Here is a 24,694-nt window from a genome sequence, read left to right as displayed (position 1 = left end):
TCACACCTCTTTTTTGGGTTTACCTTCAAATTTCTTTATTAAACAATGGTTTGGACTTGAAATTATTTACTTGTACTTGTAATTATTTACTTGTACTTTTTGCATGTAAAAGCCGCATCCAGGCTCATAGTGGCGCATAGCAGACGACGAAATGTCTCCTTCTAGAGGTTTTGCTCACGGGTGGCAGGCTTTGCGATCTCCAGCCACTGACGATCCCAACGACGGCCGTAGTTTATGAATCCTCCGATTGGCTCTAGATCAAACTTCAGTGTCACGAGCCGTGTCTTCTTTTGGCCTCCAGTTCTCTTCTTCCATGCCGGTGATGGTAGACATTTGAGGCATCTTTTGTTTATATGGTCAACTGGTCTGCCCATTATGTGGCCCAAACCATCTAAGTTTCCTTTGCTTGACAATATCAAGGACAAGTGAGCGATCGCCACATCTTCTCCCGACTTAGTCGTTCGACATTCAATCTGAGAGGCGGATGCCCAGCATATAACGCAGTCATTTGTGGTTCAATGTATTCAAGATCAACCCTCCGGCTGCCTTCAGTGACCTCGTTTCACATTCATGGATAACAGAGAGAACTATAGCTTCATACACTCGGAGCTTTGTCCGTGTCAAAATTTCACACCGCTTCCTGGAACAGATTCAGCAAGTATGTCCACGTCGTCAGCATAGTCAAAATCCATGACTGAGAAGGACGGGCTCGCTGCAACACCTTTAACCTTTATACTTGTCAAGGACCTTGAGGATCCAATCGATGACGAAGTTGAACAAAGTCGGTGAGAGGACACAGCCTGGACGTACACCCTCCTCGATCAGGACCAGATCTGAAAGCTCGCCATCGACTCTGACTTGAGCCTTTGTTCCAGCATAGTATGCCCTGAGCAGACCAATGATCTTCTCAGGTACACCACCCTCTCTCATTGCTTCTCGTATTGCATCACGGTAGACTGAATCAAAGGCAGTGATGAAATCTATGAAAATTTGGATTGTTTCCTGCTGGTACTTAAACCAGTGTTCAAGGATCTGTCACAGACTAAAGATCTTGCCAAAGCAGCCCAGGGGCCCAAATTCTACCTGGATGGGTCGCGTTCGGCTGTTTCTAAATCTGTTTAAAAGCATTATTGCAAACAGCTTGGCAGCAGTAGGGAGAACGGAAATCCATCGGTAGTTTTTACAATGATAGGATGGTAGCTAACCCACTTCATGACGAAGGCGCAAGTCTCGTCACATCGCTTAAAACCAGGGATGCCGTAACCAAGCTTTTACACTGTATCACATTCATCACCATCATTACTGGATGTTTCTTGGAGATAAGGTACACCACAAGGCCCAAGTCTTTTGGTCACTCGAAGCGCGTCGGCCATCCCTTTACTCGGCGTGGAGCTCAGAGATGTTTACACCCCTTCCCCGCTTTGAGGAACGCCAACGGATTTCCTATTTTTCCTATGGACAGAGGGTTGAGCCTGGAGCTCCACCACCTCCGAGGAAATTTACAGGCTCAGCTAGCCCCTTCCTCCCACCTACAGTCGGCAATCAGGTTCAAACAATGATTTGAACCAACAATAACAGGCAAAACAGCGACACAGCCACTGTGAGTCTCCACGGCTGGGCAGCACAGCTGAAAAAACAACAACAGAAAGAAAGACAATAATTAAAAACCACAAGAAAACTTCAAATGACTTTATCAAGCAATAATTAAACACAAAACGGCCAATTGGAGAGAAACAGTTTTTGTGTTTTAAGCCATTAAAAATGTTCATAAGAGCAGAAGTTCAGGCACATAAACAAATTTATTTGAACTGGAGGGAAAATGGAAGACATTTTAGTTAAATTTGAAAAAAGGCAGAGCCTTAAGACATATTTTGAAATTAAAGACCATAAAATAACATCTTGACTTTTCAAGGGGGATAGCCCGATTTCTGCATACCTGACGATTGTACTTCTAACCCACCTTTTATTGTAAATTATTGGTTTGAATACTTCTTATGTTTCTGGATACAATTATTTCACGTGGGGGTTACTAAAATTGTATGTGCTATTAAGTGTACATACATCTTCATCAAAATACAGTTTATGACAAGGTATACAGGTCTTGAAATATAATTTTTAGGCTTGGGAGGGTAATTGATAAGTTAATCAATCAAAGTTCTTGATAGAAATATATTTTTTCCTTTGGAATTATCTAAGATTAACTACAACACAAAGACAGCCTTTATCTAGGATGGTAGAATAAAATGTCTGATTAGATGTAAAATCATTCTTTTTTATTACATGTGATACAAATTTTTGACTAAAATGTTTTTTATGCCAAGTTTTCGCTCCTTGAGATACATCTTTTTACCTAGCATAGCGTTTAGTGTCTAAAACGTTCTTTGAAAATACCTTATTATGGTTCACTAAAATGGACTTACCAAAAGAACTTGCTTAATTCCCAGGTCTGGCTTCCAGTCTTTCTTCAGGGTATTAACACATATTTCTCCATTTGCAGCCACATTGGGGTGAAATATTTTGGTTAAAAAGTATCCTTTGGGTGGACCTTGGGGAAAGTCCCTGCCTAAAACTAGTTTGACTCGAAATGTTCCACAAGCATATGGTGTTCCAGCTATAAAAGGGGACAAAAAGATCAATTTTTAATACAACAGCAATCAAAACGGTGTAAAATAAATGCAGAGTCTATATAATATATATTAAGCACAATGATTTTTATATTAACAAGTGATATGTATGAATAATATATTATTTTAAGATAACATAAAATAATAAATTATCAACCAAAAACTAAAGATAAGTGTAATCATACCTTGGGTATAAGTTATATTTGTTCCAAAGTTTAGTTGTGGTGGGCTAGAGTTCATTATTTTAAGCTCAATTTGATTTCATTGTACAAATGATACATTAGAGGATTACTTTTAGTCTTTTTGTCTAATGGGGGAGAGGAAGGGTATTCAAAGCATACTGAGCCACACTTTGAGGTTGCCTCTGCTCCGCAAGTCCTCACATACTTGACCCCTATGGTCGAAAAAGTTAAATAGAATAGAATATGTTTTATTCATTGAAATAGCTGGAGCTAAGATGAGCATGTCTTGACACAAAAAAAAAAAAAAAACCCAAAACAAGGATAAAAAAACAACAACAAATAAATAGCGACACAAAAAAATTAAACCAGCAAGTGCTGCTTCAAGGTCAATAAATTAAAATGAGTCATAAAAAAATTAATATAAGCCAAGAATCAATTTTCACAGTTAAAATAGTGACCGTGTATACACAATATTAAATATATAAATTCAAATTCATTTAATTCAAAAACAAGACATAGCTCTCGTGGGCAAAGCCCAAATATGATGTCTCTTAGTCATAATTAACAAAATAAAGTTGTCTGATAAAACTTTGTCAGGATAAATAAACTAAAGGATAAAAACACTTGAGATTGAGAATAAAATTATCTGATAAAACTTCGCGAGGATAAAATAAACTAAACAATAAAAACACTAGAGATCATCGTAATATTTCACGAAGCTTTTACTGTAGCGCATGGTGTTACAGTGGACTGGGATTAGTTTCGGAACCTTCTCAGCCACTTCCCTGGGGGGACGAGATCTTATAGGGGCAACAGGTGGGTGAATGAATGATCTGTAGATGGGATGTTGAAGGAGGGAGGAACCAAATCTTTGGTATAATTTTCTTCAGCGGGAAGAAAGGGATTCAAGTTTAAATTCCTTGAGGTAAAAGGAGTGAGGTAGAGGGGAACCGCCATAAATGATTTGCAGTGATCTCTTCCGAACTCGTTCTATTTTATCAGTTTCATCCTGGGTAAGGGCAAAGTGCCAAACCGGACAAGCATATTCAACTAAGGGGTGGATGAAAGAACAAAATATTAGTTTCAACTTGTCCTTAGGAACTCGAAATTTTTTCAGTGTTTTTAGCATTTGGATTACGCCTTTAGCTTTTTTTTACAATTGTCTTTGTATTCTCCCGCCATGAGAGACCAGAAGAAATCACCACACCAATTAAAGTTATTTTTTGGCTTATTAGCTCGGAAGCGATAGGAGGTTCGAAAGACGGTTGAGTGTTCTGAAGGAAAGAAAATGTCGTGACCGAGCATTTGTCTTTATTCACGACCATGTTTAGTTCAGCCGCCTCTGAGGTAACTTGGTCGATGAAACCAGCAACATTGCTCTTCAAATCCTTAGGTTCCGTTAAGGACAAGTCGTCAACGTATTTCCATCTGTCCTCCAACTCAGCAGCAATTTCATTTATCATGAGGAGGAAGCCCAGCGGCCCGATCACAGTTCCTTGTGGAATTCCACAAAAAACTGGCAGAGAAGTGGAAAATTGGTCTTTAAACTTCACAATTTACTCTCGATTTGTTGAGAAGCTCTTGAGGATCTTAATAGTAAAGCTGGGTATAATTTTTTCCGTCATTTTTTTCTAAAAGGATTTTATGATCAACTAGGTCAAATTCTTTTTTGAAATCAAATACAAATAAATTTATCCATTTTCCACGTTCACCCAGGTGTTTTAAAATAAAACCAATTAAATTAACGAGGTAATGAACTGTCGAACACTTAGGGATGTTACCAAATTGCTTTCGATCAGTTACTTTCAAGAGATATTTTTTCAGCCATGCGGCAACAAAGCTTTCGTATATTCTGCTAAAAACTGACGTAACTGTGATCGGCCGGACACCAGAGAAATCATTAGCTGCTCCTTTCTCTGGAATGGGAGTAATAAACCCTTTCTTCCATTTCTTTGGAAAATATCCTGTTTTTGTTATATTATTGAAAATTACCTGAAGGGGAAATGATAATTCTTTAGCAAACGCTTTAATGAGAGCAACTGGAATTTCAAAAGGGGCAACAGAAGTTCTTTTTAACGAAGAGAGTTTACGGATTATAATTGCCCATGAAATATTAGCAATTAAATTATCATCTGAAGGAGTAGTTAAATTTACTGGAGGATCCTCGGGTGGAAGAGGGGGGTAAGACTGCACAATTGAAGCAAAATGGGCATTTAAATCATTCGCAGTTTTCTCTAGAGGCTCCTCCTTCATGAAGTCAACTGGCTCAGAACTTTTGCCAGCCAGACTTTTTACTTTACTGAAAAACTGCGACGGCTTGGACTCCAAAAGATAGTCAACTTCATTTTCATAGTAATTTACTTGTGCCTTTTTGATTTTTCCCTTTTATTTGGTTTGCCACTGTTTTGCTTGGTTCACTTGACCTTTTCGTATTAGGTGCAATTTATGTTTTATCTGTTGCTTTATTTCTGAATTTACGTATGGTTTATCACTAGAACAGAATTTAGTCTTACGTTTGGGAAAGCACTCGAGATATTTTGAATTTACCTTATTATGAAATTCTTCTACTTGGGAATCCAAGTCTTTAGCTGAAGAGACCGCGACCCAGTTTTCTCCAGTTATCCAATCACCGAATTGCAGCAGACCATGGTCAGTGATTGGCCTTGAAGTAACTTCGGTTACTGAATATTTAATTTTTACTTTTTCCAAGGGGTTCCACTGTAACATATAATGATAACTTCCACCAAGTGGTGCTAGTTTACTTGGATTCTGGTAGTATTCCGAAAATTACCGAAAATATTCCGAAAATAATATAATCCGTTTTCAGTAAAGCGTCAATGACGCAGCAGATTTTAGATTTTTACAGTGAAAGAAGGAGGCAAAACCCAAAATCTTCAGGATTACATCCAGAGAAGTATTCCCCTTAGTTGTTGGGAAATCGACTAGAGCTTTAAGGTTAAGTGACTTGGCCAGCGATTTGCTATCGAGTTCGTTAGCATCTCCGAGCATTACTACTCCAAAATATGGGTGAGTTCTCTGGACGTAATATGTCGATTCCTGCAGCTTCTCCCAAAAAGCTTTTCCTGCTGCAGCTGGCTAACCAGGTGAATAATAGAAAACGCACACTGCTATGGCAGAGAGCGGCCTAGGGAGTCGCTTAGGTTGGGCTCTAACCCAAATAATTTCATCATTATCTTCAAGGAAAGGTATATTTAAAAGATGAGGTTTAAAATATTTGTGCACGAGTGTCATTATTCCTCCTCCTTTTTTCCCAAGAGGATGGTCATCAGGCCGAAGTTTCAATAAAAGAAGAAAAGTTAGGAACCCTCAATAAATTGAGATCTTGCCGGTGGACCTCGGAAACACAGATAACGGAAGAGCCAAGCATTTGAGCCGTAGTCTGAAGTTCAGTAAATTTCGCTAGATTTAAGCTTTCGGCGTTGCTGTAAAGGAAAGAAGGAAATACTTAACGTTTGTCATAAAACTCCCGGGGAAAAGGTTTATTTTGGAATTTCTTGCCCCCTATCGCGACTGGAGCAGCAACAGGAATATTTAAACTGAAGTCAACAACAATTTTATCCTTCTGCAAGGAAAGGGGTAAAGAGGAGGGGGAATAGAATAGGGACGGGGCCGGTTGTTGGTTGGCTGTTGATTAAAATGGATAGGGGGGGGAGGAGGAGGGAGGGGGTCTAAGAGGCTCAACTGTTGGCCCCCTCGTCTCGACAAGTTTTTTGACACCGGCTCGGGTCTAGGATTATTGCTTGAAGCATTGCTTCCATAAACAATCTGGCTATGGCTTGGCATACTATTATCGAATACTGGATCACGGTTAAAATGATTAAAATGCGGCAAACGGTCAAAATACTTAAAAGGCACTGAACGATTAATGCGACATTTTAAATTACTAAAACTATGAGCAAAACTGCACAACTTGTTGGCACAAGCCATCATAGGGCAAAGATCGACATGGTCGAAATTGCAATTTGTTGCTTTGCACTTTTTCAGTCTATATTTTCGGCATATATGTAGAAATTTACAATTCTTTTTTTTATTGCAGGAAACTCCTTCGAAATACTTGTACACTTTATTTACACGAGAATTCTCTCGTTGATTTGGTTGTTTCTTCTTATCACTAACGTTTTTGCTTTTATGAATAAACGGACACTGTTCACCAAGTTTCTATGTACCAGTTGATATAAAAAAGAAACACTTTTTCTTAGTTTCTCGTCTTTCGGTGATTCCTAGTCCTTCAGCAATTTTCACCACAACGTCACAGCTTTTTCACATAGCTGTAAATTCAGAGCATCGATTTCGGTCTGTTTCATCGATAGGGATCGGGCTTCAGATTCATTTTTCTTTCATGCTGTGAATCTTTTTTTCAAGTTGCAGGATTAAATTGTCTTTTGAAAGTCAATTCTCACAACTTTTGTTACAATTTTGAGGGGATGGGTTCTCCAAAGGTGGGGAAAATATATTCTTGGGGTTAACGACAGCATATGCAGCGTATGAATGTACCAATCATAAATGATTGGTACATTCAAAAACACTCACAGGCGAATACCTGAACTAAAATGCATCAAACAATAAATATTTGTCAAGTTAACATTATTAAAATACCGAGTAAAATAGGGGCAAATGATTTGCAATAGCTCTCGGTACAAGAGGCTGGGTAAGTCATTAACTGGGGACAATTATTTTTTATTTGTCGAAGTCTAGTGACTGGTCCTTCAGTAGGGTGGCTCTCAAGGTCGGGTAATAGATCACGATGAGCTGGGAAATTCAAACAATTTAGTCAAAACGAATATGTCAACTCATGTCTACGACTATCAAGTGAATTCAAGTTGAGTTGTTTTAGTGCATCATCATATGTTGAGTAGTTATGTCCAAATATATTTTTTAAAGCTCTTTTTTGTATCATCTCAAGCCTATATAATTGATCTTTCGTCAAACCCGGATGCCAAGCTGGACATACATACTTAAGAGAAGGTACAACGTAGCTGCAGTATACAGACTTTAAAACCTCAGTTGGCATACCAAATCTCTTCAGGTTGGAAAATGAATGTAAAAGTGAGGCGCCTTTTTTTTAGTCAGATAATCGATGGAACTTCCTTGGGTTGGATTGATATATATATATATATATTGCTTATTATTTTTAAACCATACTGCTTAAGTGAACATATTATTTTGTACACAATTGTATTTCTTAACCTTTTGAAATCTTCCTCAAGTCCAGTTAAATGCAATTCATTCCTCAATTTTATCAGATCCCGAGTATTTCGAGTAGCCGAATCCAAGGCATTTAATTAGATTTCACATATTTTTTTGGATCCCTTATAAAAGTCCGAAAACACCCCTGCACAAAATTTAATATATAGTAAGACGTTAGAGCTAGCCAAAGGCATAATATTACACAAATATTACTACGCCATGGAACCTTCCTGAGTCAATTCTCATGCGAAATTATAATGAAAGGTTGTATAAGAATGGTCAAAGAAGCCATAACAGGAAATGAAATTTTCACAAAGCACCTATCTCGAATTGAAAGGACAGAGTTCTTAACTTGCCAAAGGTGCCGTGGAAATAAGAAGGCATTTGACAGAAGTACTTCCAGTTGGGATAAGGCACCGTCTTGAGATATTTTACAAGGTTAATGTCAAGCTGAAGAACTTAATGAGAGAGGGAGAAGTTTGAAAGCTGGCAAGATGTAGGGTTAAACACGTCAATGTCCCCAAAACACAAATTAAGTGTAGTCATTTTTGGGTTTTGAGGCAATGTGCCTTTGAGGCCACTAGATCCAGTTTTGTGAGTTTGCTGTAACATTAAGTTAAAATTAATTTCTAGTTCTTGTTATTTATGGGAAACCAAATTTGTTCTGATTTTCCTGATGCAATGCCAATGATACCTGGAGTATATTATCATAATAACAATAATTTCATTTTAAAAGCTCGTATAAAAAAGGAAAGCAGAGCAATGAAAAAATAAAGTAGAAGAAAACAAGAGCCCATCAACACAACAAAAAAAATAAAGAAAAATAACTTCATCAAGACTGGAAATTGTACACAAGTCTTAAAGGTGAAAATTCATAACAGGCTTCAAGAAAGGAGGCTCCAATCGTTTCAGTGGTTAACTGCAGCTAGGATGTCTATCTGAATTACCAAATGAAGAAGATTAGACAAAGGGTAAAATAGCTCTCTATTAAAGAAAATCGCCATTTAGCTATTGATATTTCTTCAATAACCGCTAGTCTATATGGTAATGAGTTCTCCATAAAAGTAATTTTTTTGTTTTCAATGTGCTTCATGCCCAACCATGCCATAGACACATCCGGAAATAAAAAGCTAAGACTTATGAATGATATGTGTTTTTCCTTGATTTTATTCTCCTTGATTTTTACCTTGTACTACAGAAGCAGAAAATTAAGATGGGGAAAAATTGTTACTAAAAAAAAAAAATCCGAAAAAAAAGTTTTTTAAAGAAAAGTAAAGGCCATATTAAACTTAAGATCAGAAGAAATAGAAACCTACAATAACTGTAACTCAAAACAATCAGAAATTACAATTAAAGAGTAAATGAAACCCAAAACGACCAGAAATTAAATAAACAATCATAGTAAAAAAAACATACAACAGGTACTAATACAGATGAATAAATAAATCTCAAAATGAGTAAAGCTTAAGCTGAACATGCGAAGCAAGCTTAAGACGAACAAAAATATTTTGCTATTGAGGCATAAATGAAACCAATAAACTATCTGAAATTAAGTAAACAATCATAGCAAACAAATAAATAATAGTTACTAATATAAATGATTTAAAACGAGAGAAACTTAAATTGAATATGCAAACCCAGCTTGAAACGAACAAAAATTTCTACAAAGAAAAGTTTGGGTTTTGCCTCCTTCTTTCACTGTAAAAGTCTAAAACCTACTGCGTCATTAGCGCTTTACTGAAAACTATATGTGTCTTTAAAAGTACGAATAAAATCAAACTGAATGTTTGATATATAATGCTATTAATTGTTGAAAGATCACCAGTTCAAGATTTTATTTCACTGTAATTTTATTTTCATTTTCAATGCTGCAATACCTGGAAAAGAAAATATCTGTAATATAATTCGTTTTCAGTGAAGCACCAATGACGTAGTAGGCTTTAGACTTTTACAGTTAGGGAAGGGGGCAGTATCCTAACTCGCGTTTGTAGTGAAGCTATATTTGTCTTGAACAGTCTTGGAAAGAGCAAAATAAAATAAAACTAAGTATTTGATATATAATGATATTAATTGCTGAAAGCTCATCAGTTCATAATTTAATTTTACTGTAATTTTTATGTTTATTTCCAATGTTGTAATAGTTAGAAAAAAGAAAAAAATGTAATATAATTCGTTTTCAGTAAGGCGCCAATGACGCAGTATGTTTTAGACTTTTAGAGTGAAAGAAGGAGTCAAAACCCAAAATCTTCTTTGTAGAGATTTTTGTTTGTTTCAGGCTAGATTTGCATATTCAATTTAAGTTTCACTCGTTTTAAGATTTATTTACTCATTTATTTTAGTTACTATTGTTTGTTTGCTATGACTGTTTATTTAATTTCTTTTTCGTTTTGGGTTTCATTTATACCCCAATAGTAAAGTATTTTTGATTGTTTTAAGCTTGATTCGCATGTTCCGCTTAAGCTTTGCTGGTTATGAGATTCATTTATTGTTTTTTTTGCTATGGTTTTTTTTTTTTTAATTTCTGTTCGTTTTCGGTTTCATTTATTCTTTAACTGTAATTTTTGGTTATTTTGTGTTGAGTTATTGTAGGTTTCTATTTCTTCTGATCTTAAGTTTAATATGGAATTTACTCTTCCCTAGAAAACTACTTTTTCGGTAAGTTTCTTTAAAATTAATTTCTGTTCGTTTTTGATTGCCAAAGTTTGAGGTTTTTCAAAATTCCCTATTTCAAATTTTTTTTTATTCCAAAATAAATTAACAGTTTTGATAAGAACTAATAAATTAAACTGAAGATTGGATACATAATGTTATTAATTCCTGAAAGCTCGTCAGCTCAAGGTTTTCTTTCACCAAGCCGGGTTTAAAGCTTTGACGCCTCTAGGCCCAAGCGTTTTGGCTGCTCTCTTTTTGAAAGATTTTCAGGGAAATCTCCAAAATAGTGAAAGCCGCAGGGCCTATTGGTAAATCCTGGTCTGGTATCACTGCAATTTTTATTTTATTTTTAATATTGTAATAAGCACAAAAGAAAATATTTGTAATATCATTCCTTTTAGTGAAGTGCCAAATACGCAGTAGGCCTTATACTTTTACCGCGAGAGAAACGGGCATTAACCATACTCTTGTTTGTAGTGAAGACACCATTCAATAGAAGTACATAACCCCTACTCCCTGAAAACGACCGCGGTCTAACAACCAATCTTTAATGCAATGCTCACTTGTCTTTGAATTCTGTTCTCCCAATTATTACAATAAAAAAGGTAAACTAATTTTGCAGAACTTTGTAGCCACTTAAGTAGAGAATGTCTAAGTAAGAGAATTGGTTTATTTAAGTAAGAGAATGATACTTTCACCGATTGGGAAACGGGCAGTAGCCATACTCTTTTTGTAGTGAAATCACTATTCATTAGAAGCATACCCCGATTCTTTCAGAAAGAATTGGGGGAACAAACTTTCGGAAAGTTTTTTTTTTATTATTAATTTTTGTTCGTTTTTTGATTGCAAAAAGTTTCAAGTTTAAAAAAACTCCTTATTTGAAAATGGAATTTTTTGATTTCAACATCAAACTTTCATCAAAGTATCAAAACTAGTATCAAAGTAACAATATCAAAGTACCAAAGTTAACAAGGTACCAAAGTATCTAAGTAAACAAAGTATCAGAGTAACAATAATTAAGTTCTGTAACTCAGCGCCATTTCCCAAGGGCGAAGGGTCAACCCCGGAAGCATAGTTATATGGCCTTTGAACTATTTTGAACAAAATGGCTATCTCCAAATTTTGATTGGATGCATTTAGGGGAGAAGGGCCTTGGGGGGGTCGCCAGTTTCCCTCCAATCACTTTTGACTCTTGAGAAGGTCACTAGAAATTTTGATTTACAGGCAAATGAACCCCCTCTGAAGTTTAGATAACCATCCCTTCCATAAAACCTTACATACCCCCAGGGCACATTTTACAGCACTTGCTCCCGGATTCTGGGGGGGGGGAGCTGTTTTATCCCTAGAGTTTCTGTTATAATATCTTTGGTCTGTTTTTGAACAAAATGGCTATATATAAAAATTGGACGCATTTGGGGAAAAGAAGGTTGGGAGGGAAGGGGGCTAGTCACCACAGGTCACTTTTGACTCTTAAAAGGTGAATTAGAACTTTCAATTTCTAATCATTTGAGTCCCCTCCAAAGTTTATACGACCACCTCTTTCATAAAAATCTTAAATACCCCCGCGGCATAAGTTACAGCCCTTCCTCTGGCTCTGGAGGGGGGGGGGTATATTGACAACGAAGGTTTTGTAAGCTTATTTTTAGACTAATTCAAACATAGTGGCTCCTACAATTTCTATTTGCTGTATATGGGGAAAGGAGGATGTTTGTGTTAGAGGGAATAGATGCCCTCTGTTAAATTTTGACTTATAAAAAGGTAACTGGAACTTTCACTTTCCAACCAACTGAGCCACCTTCGAAGTTTATATGACCATCCCTTACATAAAACCTTATACGCCTCCTGGGCATAACTTAAAACACTTGCCCCCGGGCTCTGGAGGGGGGGGGGCTGTGTTAATTCCCGAAGTTTTGTTTATCTGATGTTTGAACTATTTAAAAGAAAATGGCTCTCAAAATTGGTATTGGATGGGTTTGGGGAAAAAAGGACTAGGGCGTGGGGCTAGGTGCCTTCGGATCTCTTTTGTCTCTTAAAAAGTGAACTAAAACCTTCAATTTCCAATCAAATGAGCGCTCTCCAAAGTTTATACGAGCATCCATTCTATAACCACATGCCCCTAGCGCATAACTTACAACGCCTACCCTCGGGCCTTAGGGGGTTGCGTCGACACCTGACTTTTTCTTATCTTACTTTTGAACTGTTTTAACAAAATGGCTATCTCAAAATTGTTATCGGATGGGTTTGGTAAAAAAAGCGTGGAGGGGCTAGTTGCCCTTGGATCTCTTTTGACTCTTAAAAAATGAACTAGAACTTTCAGTTTCCAATCAAATGAGCCCTTTCTGAGTTTATAAGAGCATACCTTTCATAAAAACCACTAAATACCCCATGGACATAACTTACAATGCCTACCACCGGGCCCTGGAGGTTGTGTCGACAACGGAATTCTGTTATCTGACCTTTGAACTATTAAAAAAAATGGCTATCTCAAAATCTGTATCGGATTCGTTTGGGGTGAAAAAGGCGTGGGGGGGGGGGGACTAGTTGCCCTCCGATCTCTTTTGACTCTTAAAAATTGAACTAAAACTTTCAATTTCCAGTCAAATGAGCCCTCTCTAAAGTTTATACCGAGTATGAGCCCTCTTCCATAAGAGCCAGATATGCCCCGAGGGCATAACTTACAAAGCCTGCCCCCAGGCCCTGGGGGGAGGGTTGTATCAGCACCGGAGTTTTTCTTATCTGACCTTTGAACTATATATAACAAAATGGCTATCTAAAAATGTTTATCGGATGGGTTTGGGGAAAAAATAGTAGGAGGGGGGGGGCTAGTTGCCTCCGGATCTCTTTTGACTCTTAAAAAGTGAACTCGAACTCTCAATTTCCAATCAAATGAGCCCTCTCTGAAGTTTATACAAGCATCCCTTTCATAAGAACCATATGTGTTCCCAGGGCATGACTTACAATGCCGGCCCCCAGGCCCTGGGGGTTGCGTTGACACCGAAGTTTTGTCATCAGACCTTTGAACTATTTTTAACAAAAGGGTTATTTCAAAATATTTATCGGATGCATTTGGGGAAAAGGGGCGTGGGGTAGGGGGCTAGTTCCCCTCCAATCTCTTTTGACTCTTAAAAATTGAACTAGAACTTTCAATTTCCAATCAATTGAACCCTCTGAAGTTAATACGAGCATCCCTTCCATAACAATCATATATACCCCAAGGGCATAACTTACAACGCCTACCCCCGGGCCCTGAGGGATTATGCCGACCCCAGAGTTTTTGTTATATGATCTTTGAACTATTTTTAAAAAATCACTATCTAAAAGTTCTTATCTGATGAGTTTGAGGAAAAAAGGGCATGGAGGGGGGAGGGGGTGGCTAGTTACCCTCCGATCTCTTCGGACTCTTAAAAAATGATCTAGAACTTCAATTCCCAATCAAATGAGTACTCTCTGATGTTTATACAAGCATTCCTCCCTTAAAAACCAATATGCCCCCAGGGCATAGCTTCCAACACCTGCCCCTGGGCCATGGGGGTTGTATCGACATGGGAATTTTGCTATATGATCTTTGAACTATGTTTTTAACAAAATGGCTATCTCAAAACTTTTATCAGATGCGTTTGGGAAAAAAGGGCGTAGGAGAGGGGGAGCTAGTTGTCCTCGGATTTCTTTTGACTCTTAAAAAGTGAACTAGAACTTTCAATTTCCAATCAATAAGCCCTCTCTGAAGTTCATATGTGCATCCCTTTCATAAGAACCAAATATGCCCCCAGGGTATAACTTACAATGTCTGCCCCTGGGCCCTGGGGGATTCTGATGACACCCGAGTTTCTGTTAGCTGACCTTTGAACTATTTTTAACATAATGGCTATCTCAAAATTTTTATTGGTTCCATTTGGGGAAAAGGGGGTGGGGGGAGCTAGTTGCCCTCGATCTCTTTTGACTCTTAAAAACTGAACTAAAACTTTCAATTTCCAATCAATGAGCTCTCTCTGAAGTTGTTACGAGCATCCCTTCCATAAGAACCATATATACTCCCACGACATAACTTACAATGCCTGCCCTCGGGCCATGGAGGAGTGTGTTGACCCCGGAGTTTTCGTTATCTGATCTTTGAGCAATTTTTAACAAAATGGTTATCTCAAGGCTCTTATCGGATGGGTTTGATGAAAAAAGGCATGGAGGGGGGGAATAGTTGCCCTCCAATCTCTTCTGACTCTTAAAAAGTGAACTGAACTTTCATTTCCAATCAAATGAGCCCTGTGTGAAGTTTATACGAACATCTCTTCCATAAAAACCATATATGCCCCCAGGGCATAACTGACAACGCCTGCCCCTGGGCCCTGGGGGGGGGGGGGATATCGACACCAGTTTTTCTTGTATGATCTTTGAACTATTTTTAACAAAATGGCTATATCAAGATTTTTATCAGATACATTTGGGAAAAAGGGTCTGGGGAAAGGGGGGCTAGTTGCCCTCCAATCTCTTTTGACTCTTAAAAAGTGAACTAGAACTTTCATTTCCAATCAAATGAGCCCTGTGTGAAGTTTATACGAACATTTCTTCCATAAGAACCATATATGCCCCCAGGTCATAACTTACAAAGCCTGCCCCCTGGCCCTGGGAATTTTGTCAACACTGGAGTTTTTGTTATAGTGATCTTGGAACTATTTTTATATAATCTTAGAGCTATTTTTAACAAAACGACTAGACCTAGTCTCAAGGTTCTTATCAGATGGGTTTGATACTAAAAAGGCATGGAGGGGGGGGCAAGTTGCCCTCTGATCTCTTTTGACTCTTAAAAAGTGAACTAGAACTTTCAATACCCAATCAAATGAGCCCTCTCTGAAGTTTATACAAGCATCTCTTCCATAAGAACCATATATGCCCCCAGGGCATAGCTTGCTTGGGGGGGGGGGTGATAGTTGCCCTTCAATCTCTATTGACCCTTAAAAAGTGAACTAGAACTTTCAATTTCCCATCACATGAGTCCTCTCTGAAGTTTATACAAGCATTTCTTCCATAAGAACCATAAATGGCCCCAGGTCATACCTTACAACACCTGTCCCCCCAGGCCCTAGGGAGTTTTGTTGACACTGGAGTTTCTGTTATATGGTCTTTGAACTATTTTTAACAAAATGGCTATCTCAAAATTTTTATCAGATATATTTCGGAAAAAAGGGCATGGGAGAGGGGGCTAGTTACCCTCTGATCTCTTTGGACTCTTAAAAAGTGAACTACAACTTTCAATTTCCAATCAATGAACTCTCTCTGAAGTTTTCACAAGCATCCCTTCCATAAGAACCATATATACCCCCGCGGCATTCCTTACAACGCCTGCCCTCGGGCCATGGAAGGTTGTGTTGATCCCGGAGTTTTTGTTATCTGATCTTTGAGCTATTTAAAAATAAAAAATGGTCATCTCAAAGCTCTTATCGGATGGGTTTGATGAAAAAAGGGCATGGAGGGGGGGGAGATAGTTGTCCTCCAATCTCTTTTGACTCTTAAAGCCCATGGGCCCTAGGGGGGAGGGGTATTGACACCAGAGTTTTTGTTGTATGATCTTTGAACTATTTTTAACAAAATGGTTATCTCGAGATTTTTATCAGATGCATTTGGGAAAAAGGGTGTGGGGAGGGGGGCTAGTTGCCCTCCAATCTCTTTTATTTCTTAAAAAGTGAACTGGAACTTTTATTTTCCAATCAATTGAGTCCTCTCTAAAGTTTATACAAGCATTTCTTCCATAAGAACCATATATGCCCCCAGGTCATACCTTAAAAAGCCTGCCCTCTGGGCCCTGGGGGGTTTTATCAACACTGGAGTTTTTTTAATATGATCTTTGAACTATTTTTATATGATCTTTGAGCTATTTTTTTTTAGAAAAATGACTAGGACTATCTCAAGGTTCTTATCAGATGGGTTTGATAAAAAAAGAGCATGGGGGGGGGGCTAGTTGCCCTCTGATCTCTTTTGACTCTTAAAAAGTGAACTAGAACTTTCAATACCCAATCAAATGAGCCCTCTCTGAAGTTTATACAAGCATCTCTTCCATAAGAACCATATATGCCCCCAGGGCATAACTTACAATGCTTGCCCCTGGGCCCTGAGGGGGGGGGGTCGACACCGAGTCTTTGTTATATGATCCTTGAACTACTTTTAACAAAATGGTTATTTCAAAATTTTTAGCAGATGCATTTGGGAAAAAAGGGCGTGGGGGGTGGGGGTAGCTAGTTGCCCTCTCTTGACCCTTAAAAAGTGAACTAGAACTTTCAATTTCCAATCACATGAGTCCTCTCTGAAGTTTATACAAGCATTTCTTCCATAAGAACCATATATGACCCCAGGTCATAACTTACAACACCTGCCCCCCACCCGGCCCTGGGGGGTTCTGTCAACACTAGAGTTTTCCTTATATGGTCTTTGAACTATTTTGAATAAAATGGCTATTTCAAAATTTTATCAGATATATTTGGGGAAAAAGGGCATAGGAGAGGGGGCTAGCTACCCTCTGACCTCTTTTGACTCTTAAAAAGTAAACTTTCTATTTCCAATCAAATGAGCCCTCTCTGAAGTTTATACAAGCATTCCTTTCATAAGAACCATATATGCCCCTAGGGCATAACTTACACCTGCCCTTGGGCCCTGGGGGGTCGTGTCGACACTGGAGTTTTTGTTATATAATCTTTGAACTATTTTTAACAAAATGGCTATCTCAAAATTTTTATCAGATACTTTTGGAAAAAAAGGGTGTGGGGGGGGGGCTTGTTGCCCTCTGATCACTTTTGACTCTTAAATAGGGCACTCAAACTTCCAATTTCCAATAAAATGAGCCCCTCCAGAAGTTCATGTGATGACCCCTTCCATGTGAAGTGCTTCTGGAAAAAAAAAGAAATAATAATAAAACATTAGAACCATATGGCTTTTATTATAGGCAACACAATAGCGTTGACTCTGATGTGCTGACAACAACTATATGTTGTAAATAATATGTATGAATGTATGTAGGAACGTCATATAAATATTAGGAAAGTTGTATGTATGCATGGATGTTGAAACGTATGTATGTTGTATGAATATTCAATGAACATATGTATGAATATTATGAACAGTATTGTACAAATTATGAACAGTATGTATATTGGCGCTGTAATTGTATGTAACTCATTTTATTTAGAAGTTGACTACAATTTGGCCAAGGTCTGTCAAAACAGTGTTAATATTTGGTCCTAAAACATAAATAAACAGGTGTACACAGGACTAGCCTTTAGGAGGTATCAAAATATTTTTCGCACTGGAGGGCAACTACAATAGATTCTTGATTATTTGTGGGCTGACTATCCTCTCTGCAGTTTTGGGGTAAACTTGTTCCTTAGCTTGGTGTCTGTTTGGGCGCCATTTCGATAATATATACGATAATTCATGAAAGATCAGCCGAATTAGTTTGCTGAGGGCAGGGGCACAAAACATTGACCCCAGGCACAGAAAAACCTACCTTTGCCTCTTTACAGACTATCTGTGCTCCTCCAAAGAAGAAATTCGAATTATGCATATGCATGATAGCAACTGTGTGTATTATAAACACTGATTAAGTTACAATATTATAACTAAAAAAATAAAACCAGATTTTTCTGGTAATAATGTAATCATAAAAATAGGTATTTTGTACATTTAATGTTTACATTTTTTAATCTAACGTGAATCAAAACCTGTTTTGTTCTATTCAAATTGTCTGCAGCTACAAGGACATTCAATCCTGTAATTATCTATTTAGAAGTGTAATAATCTATTTAGAACTGATCCTTCAAAAAACAATAGAATTTTAATCATTTCAGCTGTAAAGAGAAAAAACCAATAGGAAAGCTGTTTTCTTATCTGACATGATAAAAAAATTAGTAAATTGGTATTTATAAAATTAGTAATTGGTATTTTCAATTTAATATCAATTTAATTATAAATAGACACAGGGAGGATGCATTAGATAATATCAATATTTTTTTATTTTTGTATTTCAGGTACCCTCTTAAAATATATTTATATAAACAAACTACCTAAAATTTTGGCATGTCAATCTATTATTCTAATAACAACAACCAAAAATAAACTCATCAACATTTACACATAAATTACCTGGACCATCAATTGTTGCCTGAATATCTGTAATATCTTCTTCTGAAACATGTAGTTTGATTCCTTCCAAAGATTCTTCCACAAGGGCGTTTAGTTCCTTTGTAACTGCTCTTATGGTCTGAGGGGGCAAGTTTTCTAAATTTGAAATCTAAAAAAAATTAAAAAAAACTCCAAAACAAAATAATAATAAACTATGTATTGCATCTCCAGTCAACCAATCTAATCAATCAATTTTGGACTCTGTAGACTAAAAAACAAAAAAACTCATGAAGGGACTTTCAAAATCTGACACATCTACCTAACTCCAAATGTCCAAAACACAATCTTTTACATCACGTAAAAGAGAGAGAGCGGGGGGGGGATAATAACTGCACAAAAGTTGCTATGTGACTAGAATATCATCCAAAGCCTGTTTCAGATAGATAGTACCTCAAACCAAGAGGCATGCTATGAAGTTCTACCAAAAGTGCTTTAACAGTGGGTTGCAATACAAATTCTTCTCCAACCGTGCAGTTGACCCAAATACTGTTATGTCCCCTAGCATTGAAGCCCCACGTTAGCAATAGACAGAGATTGGTGTAGCATGTCATGATGCATAGTTTGGGATGTGCCTGAAATATCTAGTGTTTACAAAAAAAAAAATAAGATACAAATCCACATATAAAAATGAATACTACAGTACTCATAAGTGATTTACTAAGTGTTAAATCTATAAAAAATACAATGTGATATTTCCAAATAAAAATGTGCTTACTATAAATGTGTAGCCAATACTGTACAATAGGCAGCCCAATATTGCTGCTTAGCTAAAGAGTGATAAGGCTTCAATCTGTTGTTTTAGAAACTTTGAAGAGGGCTCATTTGAATGTAAATTGAAAGTACTAGTGGCTGTACTGAGAGTCAAAAGTAATTGTAGGAGGGGGGATTGGGGCAGCCAGCTGCTGCCCTCCCCCAAAGATATCCACAAAAAATTCTAGAATACTGAAATTTACAGAAGTTAAATTCAAATTCTGAAATTCTCAGAATAGTTCAAAGTTTCAATAACTATGCCTCTGTGGATAACATGACCCTTTGAGACCTTGCAGCTGTGACTGTTCGTTATGCAAGTGGCCCTTCCTTTATATATAAGTTTTAGTATTGAGAAACTGGGCATGTTTAATTAGGGGTATATATATATATATATATATATATATATATATATATATATATATATATATATATATATATATATATATATGGAGAATATATATATATATTCCCTTTTTTTGGGGGGGGGCAGGTGCAATGGCAGAATAACAGCTTTTATGTTAAAAAGAGCATAAAAAAAGGAATCGAATGGTATAATTTGTATTTTATGTTTGTTTTATATATAGTCTAAGGCTATAGAGAAGAGGGGGCTGGGGATGAATTCTCAAAAACATAAACAAACTTTGCAATTTAAAAATATCACTCTTTTTTTCCTAGCATGTCTTCTTCTAGAGAGTTGTTATTTTTAAATCTTTATCAACAACAGAGCAAAAAAAAGAAGAAGATGCATTAGGCTACTGTTGTCTATGCAGAAATGTGATTTTCCATGTTATCAAATGTTGGGATCTGTAAGTTTCTTCTTTAGGGTTTTTGGTAAAATTCTAGTTTAGCTACTTTTCACTATCTTGGAAAGGGGCTAGGTTAGGAAAAGGAAATTTTCAGTAATGAATCCAGGGCCAAAAACAAAGGTATTTCCAAGCTCCCATGTTAATCCTCCTCTGATTTCTAGGTCTTAGAAATTTGCCTACTTGACAGGACCTATTGAACTTTTTACAAAACAAAATTTTACTTTAATTTTTATAATCAGCTTCTTTTTCTGTGGTTTTAGTTCTGAAAATGTGATCTTTATTATTTGAGTAGAAATTTAAGCCATATCAATCTTTTTTTTTTTTTTTAATTTAGGAAATGTATTTGTAGATCTTTGAAACCTTATATAAATTAGGATTGAGCATAGTTGTGAAGCTGAAAACAGTTTTTTGTACTTCATTTAAGCAGAAGATCTGTTATGCAAGGTTTCACTTTCACACCACAAAGGATTTTAAAGGTCATCAAAGGTCACTGCCCTCTGGTTGGAGAAGGAGTGGAGATAGGTACTTCAAAATACCTTCCCAGGACATATTTTGGTTTGTAGACTCATCCCTAAAAGTTTCATTTTCCTAACCTAACCCCTTTCCAAGATAGCAAAAAGTAGCTAAACTAAAATTGGTAAATTTCTAGTGGGCCTTATAATTTAGCTAAGATGAAAGTGAAACGTCATTTGATGCCTTTTTTATTCTCTTTCATAATTCAATAATTGCTTCTGAGGCTAGTTGCATCTTGAGCCCATAAAGGGGCCCTGAAGGTAATTTATATGAATAATGAAAGAGCCTAAACAAGCATCAAATGATGTTTTCACTTTCATCTTAGCTAAAATATATGGCCAACTGCAAATTTAACATAAAGTTCACCCACCCCCACTCCCTTAATGAGGAAATATATACCCTGAATTGGAATATACAGTACCATGAATTGTCAACAGCAAAGTTTTGAATTGCAAAATTCAGCACTATTTTTGCCAACAGCATATGAAAAACTTGAAACTGTAGGAAAACTTTTTATATTTGAGTTGCCTAGTAAATGAGGATTAGAATGTTTTAAATAAGTATTTTTGGAATATGTTACTCTTGAACAACTTATTTATAAATTAATGATGTTTTTAGCCACTTTTCAATAACTAGTGTTGATAACTTCCTTGTGTGGTTACAAAAATGCCATACCTTTGGGGCCCCTTTAACCCTTTGATGGCTGAATTATGAAACTGTGATTAGAAAAATTTGGTTTTGATGTTTAGTAGTTTCCAAGGTGTCCGTGACATGTAGACAACTCAGGAAAATCCTTTATTTTAAATATTCATTTCACATGGAATATGGATCTTATAAGGCACATCAGCCAAATAGTGAAAGTCTACTTAAACACTGGAGTGGTATGTTTTGAAACAATTCTTGTCTTTGGTTAAACAAAGGTGCACATTACACTTCAGGCACTTGACAAACGTGTGGGAGTGTTTTGCACAGGACTTGCATCTTTGTCTTTCATCCACCATCTCAGACCAGTGGGCCATGTTGTGAAAGCAAACACTGGAACTGGGATGCTGTCACTCCTAGTTTTCTTTTGCAGTCTGGTAGTAACTGGAGACTTGCTTGGTGGTCTACTTTTCCTTGTTGCAGGGATGACTGCACCTCTGAGCAGACAGCCAGCAATATCTGCAAAACAAGCAAACAAGGGATAGGGACTTCTCAGCATCAGAATGATGACTGCACCTGTACAGTAACCAAGCATTGGCTACGCCGATGTCAAGGAAGTAATAGATTAGATGCATTTACCAATTCTTCCCCTTAATGTCAGTATGTTATAACTTGATCAACATGGTACTCAAGTCCACCCCACCCATGAACTTGATATACTCTTTGATGACATGAGGTCTGGCTACATTGATTCAAGCCTTACCCTTTTTGTCCCAAAGTTTGCATTGATCAAGTGGGTCAGGCCCAACATATGAAGAAATAAGACGGACCAGCTTATTGTCATGACTATTCCAGAATGTTGCTCAACCTGCTAATCAAACAATCCTCTTCTGGAGCTTTTCAGCTTGATGTCAGCTTCCAAGGGTAGAAGTTTCACTTTCCACATTCTGTCTATTCAAACTGTGCCTACTGACTGGATTCTTTTTTCCTAGCAGCTTTTCTACTAAATGAAAACTGCTGTAAAAATTGTCAAAGAACAATTTGAAGTTCTGGTTTTTCAGAAGATATTTGACTAGGTGGAGCACCACATCAGCACCAACACCAAGGGCTGAACCAACAGTGGTTCCTTTACCACTGTAAATTTCAAAGTCATAAACTATTCCACAGGCTCCAGCTCTTCTAAATAATTTTATCCCCCACTTGTGTGGCTTGTCTTTTATGTACTACTTGAACCCAAGCTAGCCCTAGAATGGGACCACTTGTTCATGGGAGATTAGGACCATTTTGTTGTTCTTTGTTTGGGACTTCTTGCATATTCTTCCAAAGCTTATCATACAAGGGTCAAACCTTGAAGAGGGGGTCATATCCTGGATTCCTCTTTTTGATTGCTTTGAAACTATCATTTGCATGGAAGAACTGTCTTATTCTTTTGAAGAGGTCACATGACATAGCGTTAGCCACTGGAGGATAACATGTAGCCATTTCCCAGTACAAAGACATGTGGGGAAGCCATGATTCCCATAACCAAAAGGATTCCTAGGAATTGTACCATTTCTTTGATAGTACATTTCAGCTCCAAGCCTTTTTCCTGCAGAGCATTCCAATTTGTCTCTTCTACAAGGATGCTTATAATTTCAGAGCCAAAGAACTTTTGGAAGAATGCAATTGGAGTAACCAGAGACAAGCCGGGACTTGGCATTTGGCCTTTCCAGTCCATGTCATTCTCTGGCACAAGGGTTTTCTTTCAGATTTGTCTCTTTTTGGCTGAAAATTTAGGAACCACATCTACTTCAGCTTCATTGCAGAGGGATTTTGCAGACTTTGCTCTTTGACTGAGTGGTAGATCATATTTGTTGTTGCTGTCATCAAAACCACTATTGTGCTTGTCTTCAGCTGATTTGCAAAAGAGAGGCTCATTGTTGTCTCCAGAATCCTCCAAATTCAGGTAAGAGAGATTGCTGTCCAGCTCTAAGACATAGGAAACAGAAGTGCTGATGTCAAATCTTCTTATTCATCCTTCATGTTGCCTCCTCAGTGCTTCCTGTAGACTTTCTTCACTCCTTGCTATTGCCTCATTGACTAATGAAGAGGTTGAGGGCTCCATAATCTCAACAGCACTGATAGTGAACAGTAAACTGGCAAACTTGGCAGATAATACATGGGCTATATATGGATTGCCTTATGGTTTTAAACAAATCCATTCATTTAAACTGATCTTTATATCTGCAAATTAGCTGTTTTCAGGTCAACCAGGATCAATTATTATAAATTAGCTATTTATGGGTCAACCAGGATCAATAATTATAAACTAGCTGCTTATAGGTCAACCAGGATCAATTATTATAAATTAGTTGTGTATAGGTCAATCAGGATCAAAATTGGGTACAGTATTTCATAATTTCCTGGAAGATTCTGATAGCTACATTACTGAAAAATATTCCTGTTGAATGAGAAGCTAATAGAAAGTGGGAACACTTCTAAGATTGTTGATGGAACATGTGTAAACTAGCCTATACTGAACTTTTTGGCAGGTTGGGATTATACTCTCTCTCCTAGGGCAGATGGGCCTTATAAGATACATAGGCCTACTTAAAAACTGTCCTTGCCTGTGGATGAATAAAAATAATACAGATGGAAACATCAGACACCAACAAACACCACAAGATTTTTTTCCTCCACTAAGCAACATAAACTTCAATAGCCTACTACCTGAGTCAGATTTATTTCATTCAACAATTTTTTTTTTCTGGTGTCATTTTTGAGGGGTTTCAGGGTCTTTTAAAAAATTCCTGCAAATTATGTTTTCAAAAAAACATTCTGACCTAGCCTTCTATTAGCTAAGACTAACAAATGAAAATAATAATTACCATTACAGAGTCAGTAAAAAATGGCAATTTATTCAGTCAATATCTACCAAATCATATTATTGAGTTAGGAATAAAGTGAATACACCATTCAATGCCTTTTTTTATGCTGATTACAAATATAATAAGCATTTCTATCAGAAATGAATTTCAGTCCCCCCCCCCAAATATAGGCTATACCTAACCTAACCCTGAATTGGCATATATAGGGGGGGGCTGAAATTCATTTCTGATGGAAATGCTTATTATATTCGTAATCAGCATAAAAAAAGGTATCAAATGGTGTATTC

At 37.1% G+C, this 24,694-nt stretch overlaps 1 protein-coding gene across 1 annotated transcript in view; it reads right to left on the bottom strand.

Moving 5' to 3' along the window:
* Positions 1–24,694, bottom strand: part of LOC148954766 (ubiquitin-conjugating enzyme E2 S) — a 35,987-nt gene that overhangs the window by 10,808 nt on the left and 485 nt on the right. The window contains exons 2-3 of the mRNA XM_089087236.1: positions 18,791–18,938; positions 2,421–2,611 (exon numbers count right to left, since the gene is read on the bottom strand). Of these exons, the coding sequence (XP_088943362.1) occupies positions 2,421–2,611; positions 18,791–18,938 (339 nt within the window). The remainder of the gene's footprint in view (positions 1–2,420; positions 2,612–18,790; positions 18,939–24,694) is intronic.

The sequence above is a fragment of the Artemia sp. Qi Xiang Cuo genome, chromosome 3 (assembly GCF_049724085.1).
Source record: "Artemia sp. Qi Xiang Cuo chromosome 3, ASM4972408v1, whole genome shotgun sequence".
Classification (NCBI taxonomy): domain Eukaryota; kingdom Metazoa; phylum Arthropoda; class Branchiopoda; order Anostraca; family Artemiidae; genus Artemia; species Artemia sp. Qi Xiang Cuo.
The sequence above is the reverse complement of the archived record's forward strand: the minus strand, read 5'-3'. Positions and strand labels throughout refer to the sequence as shown.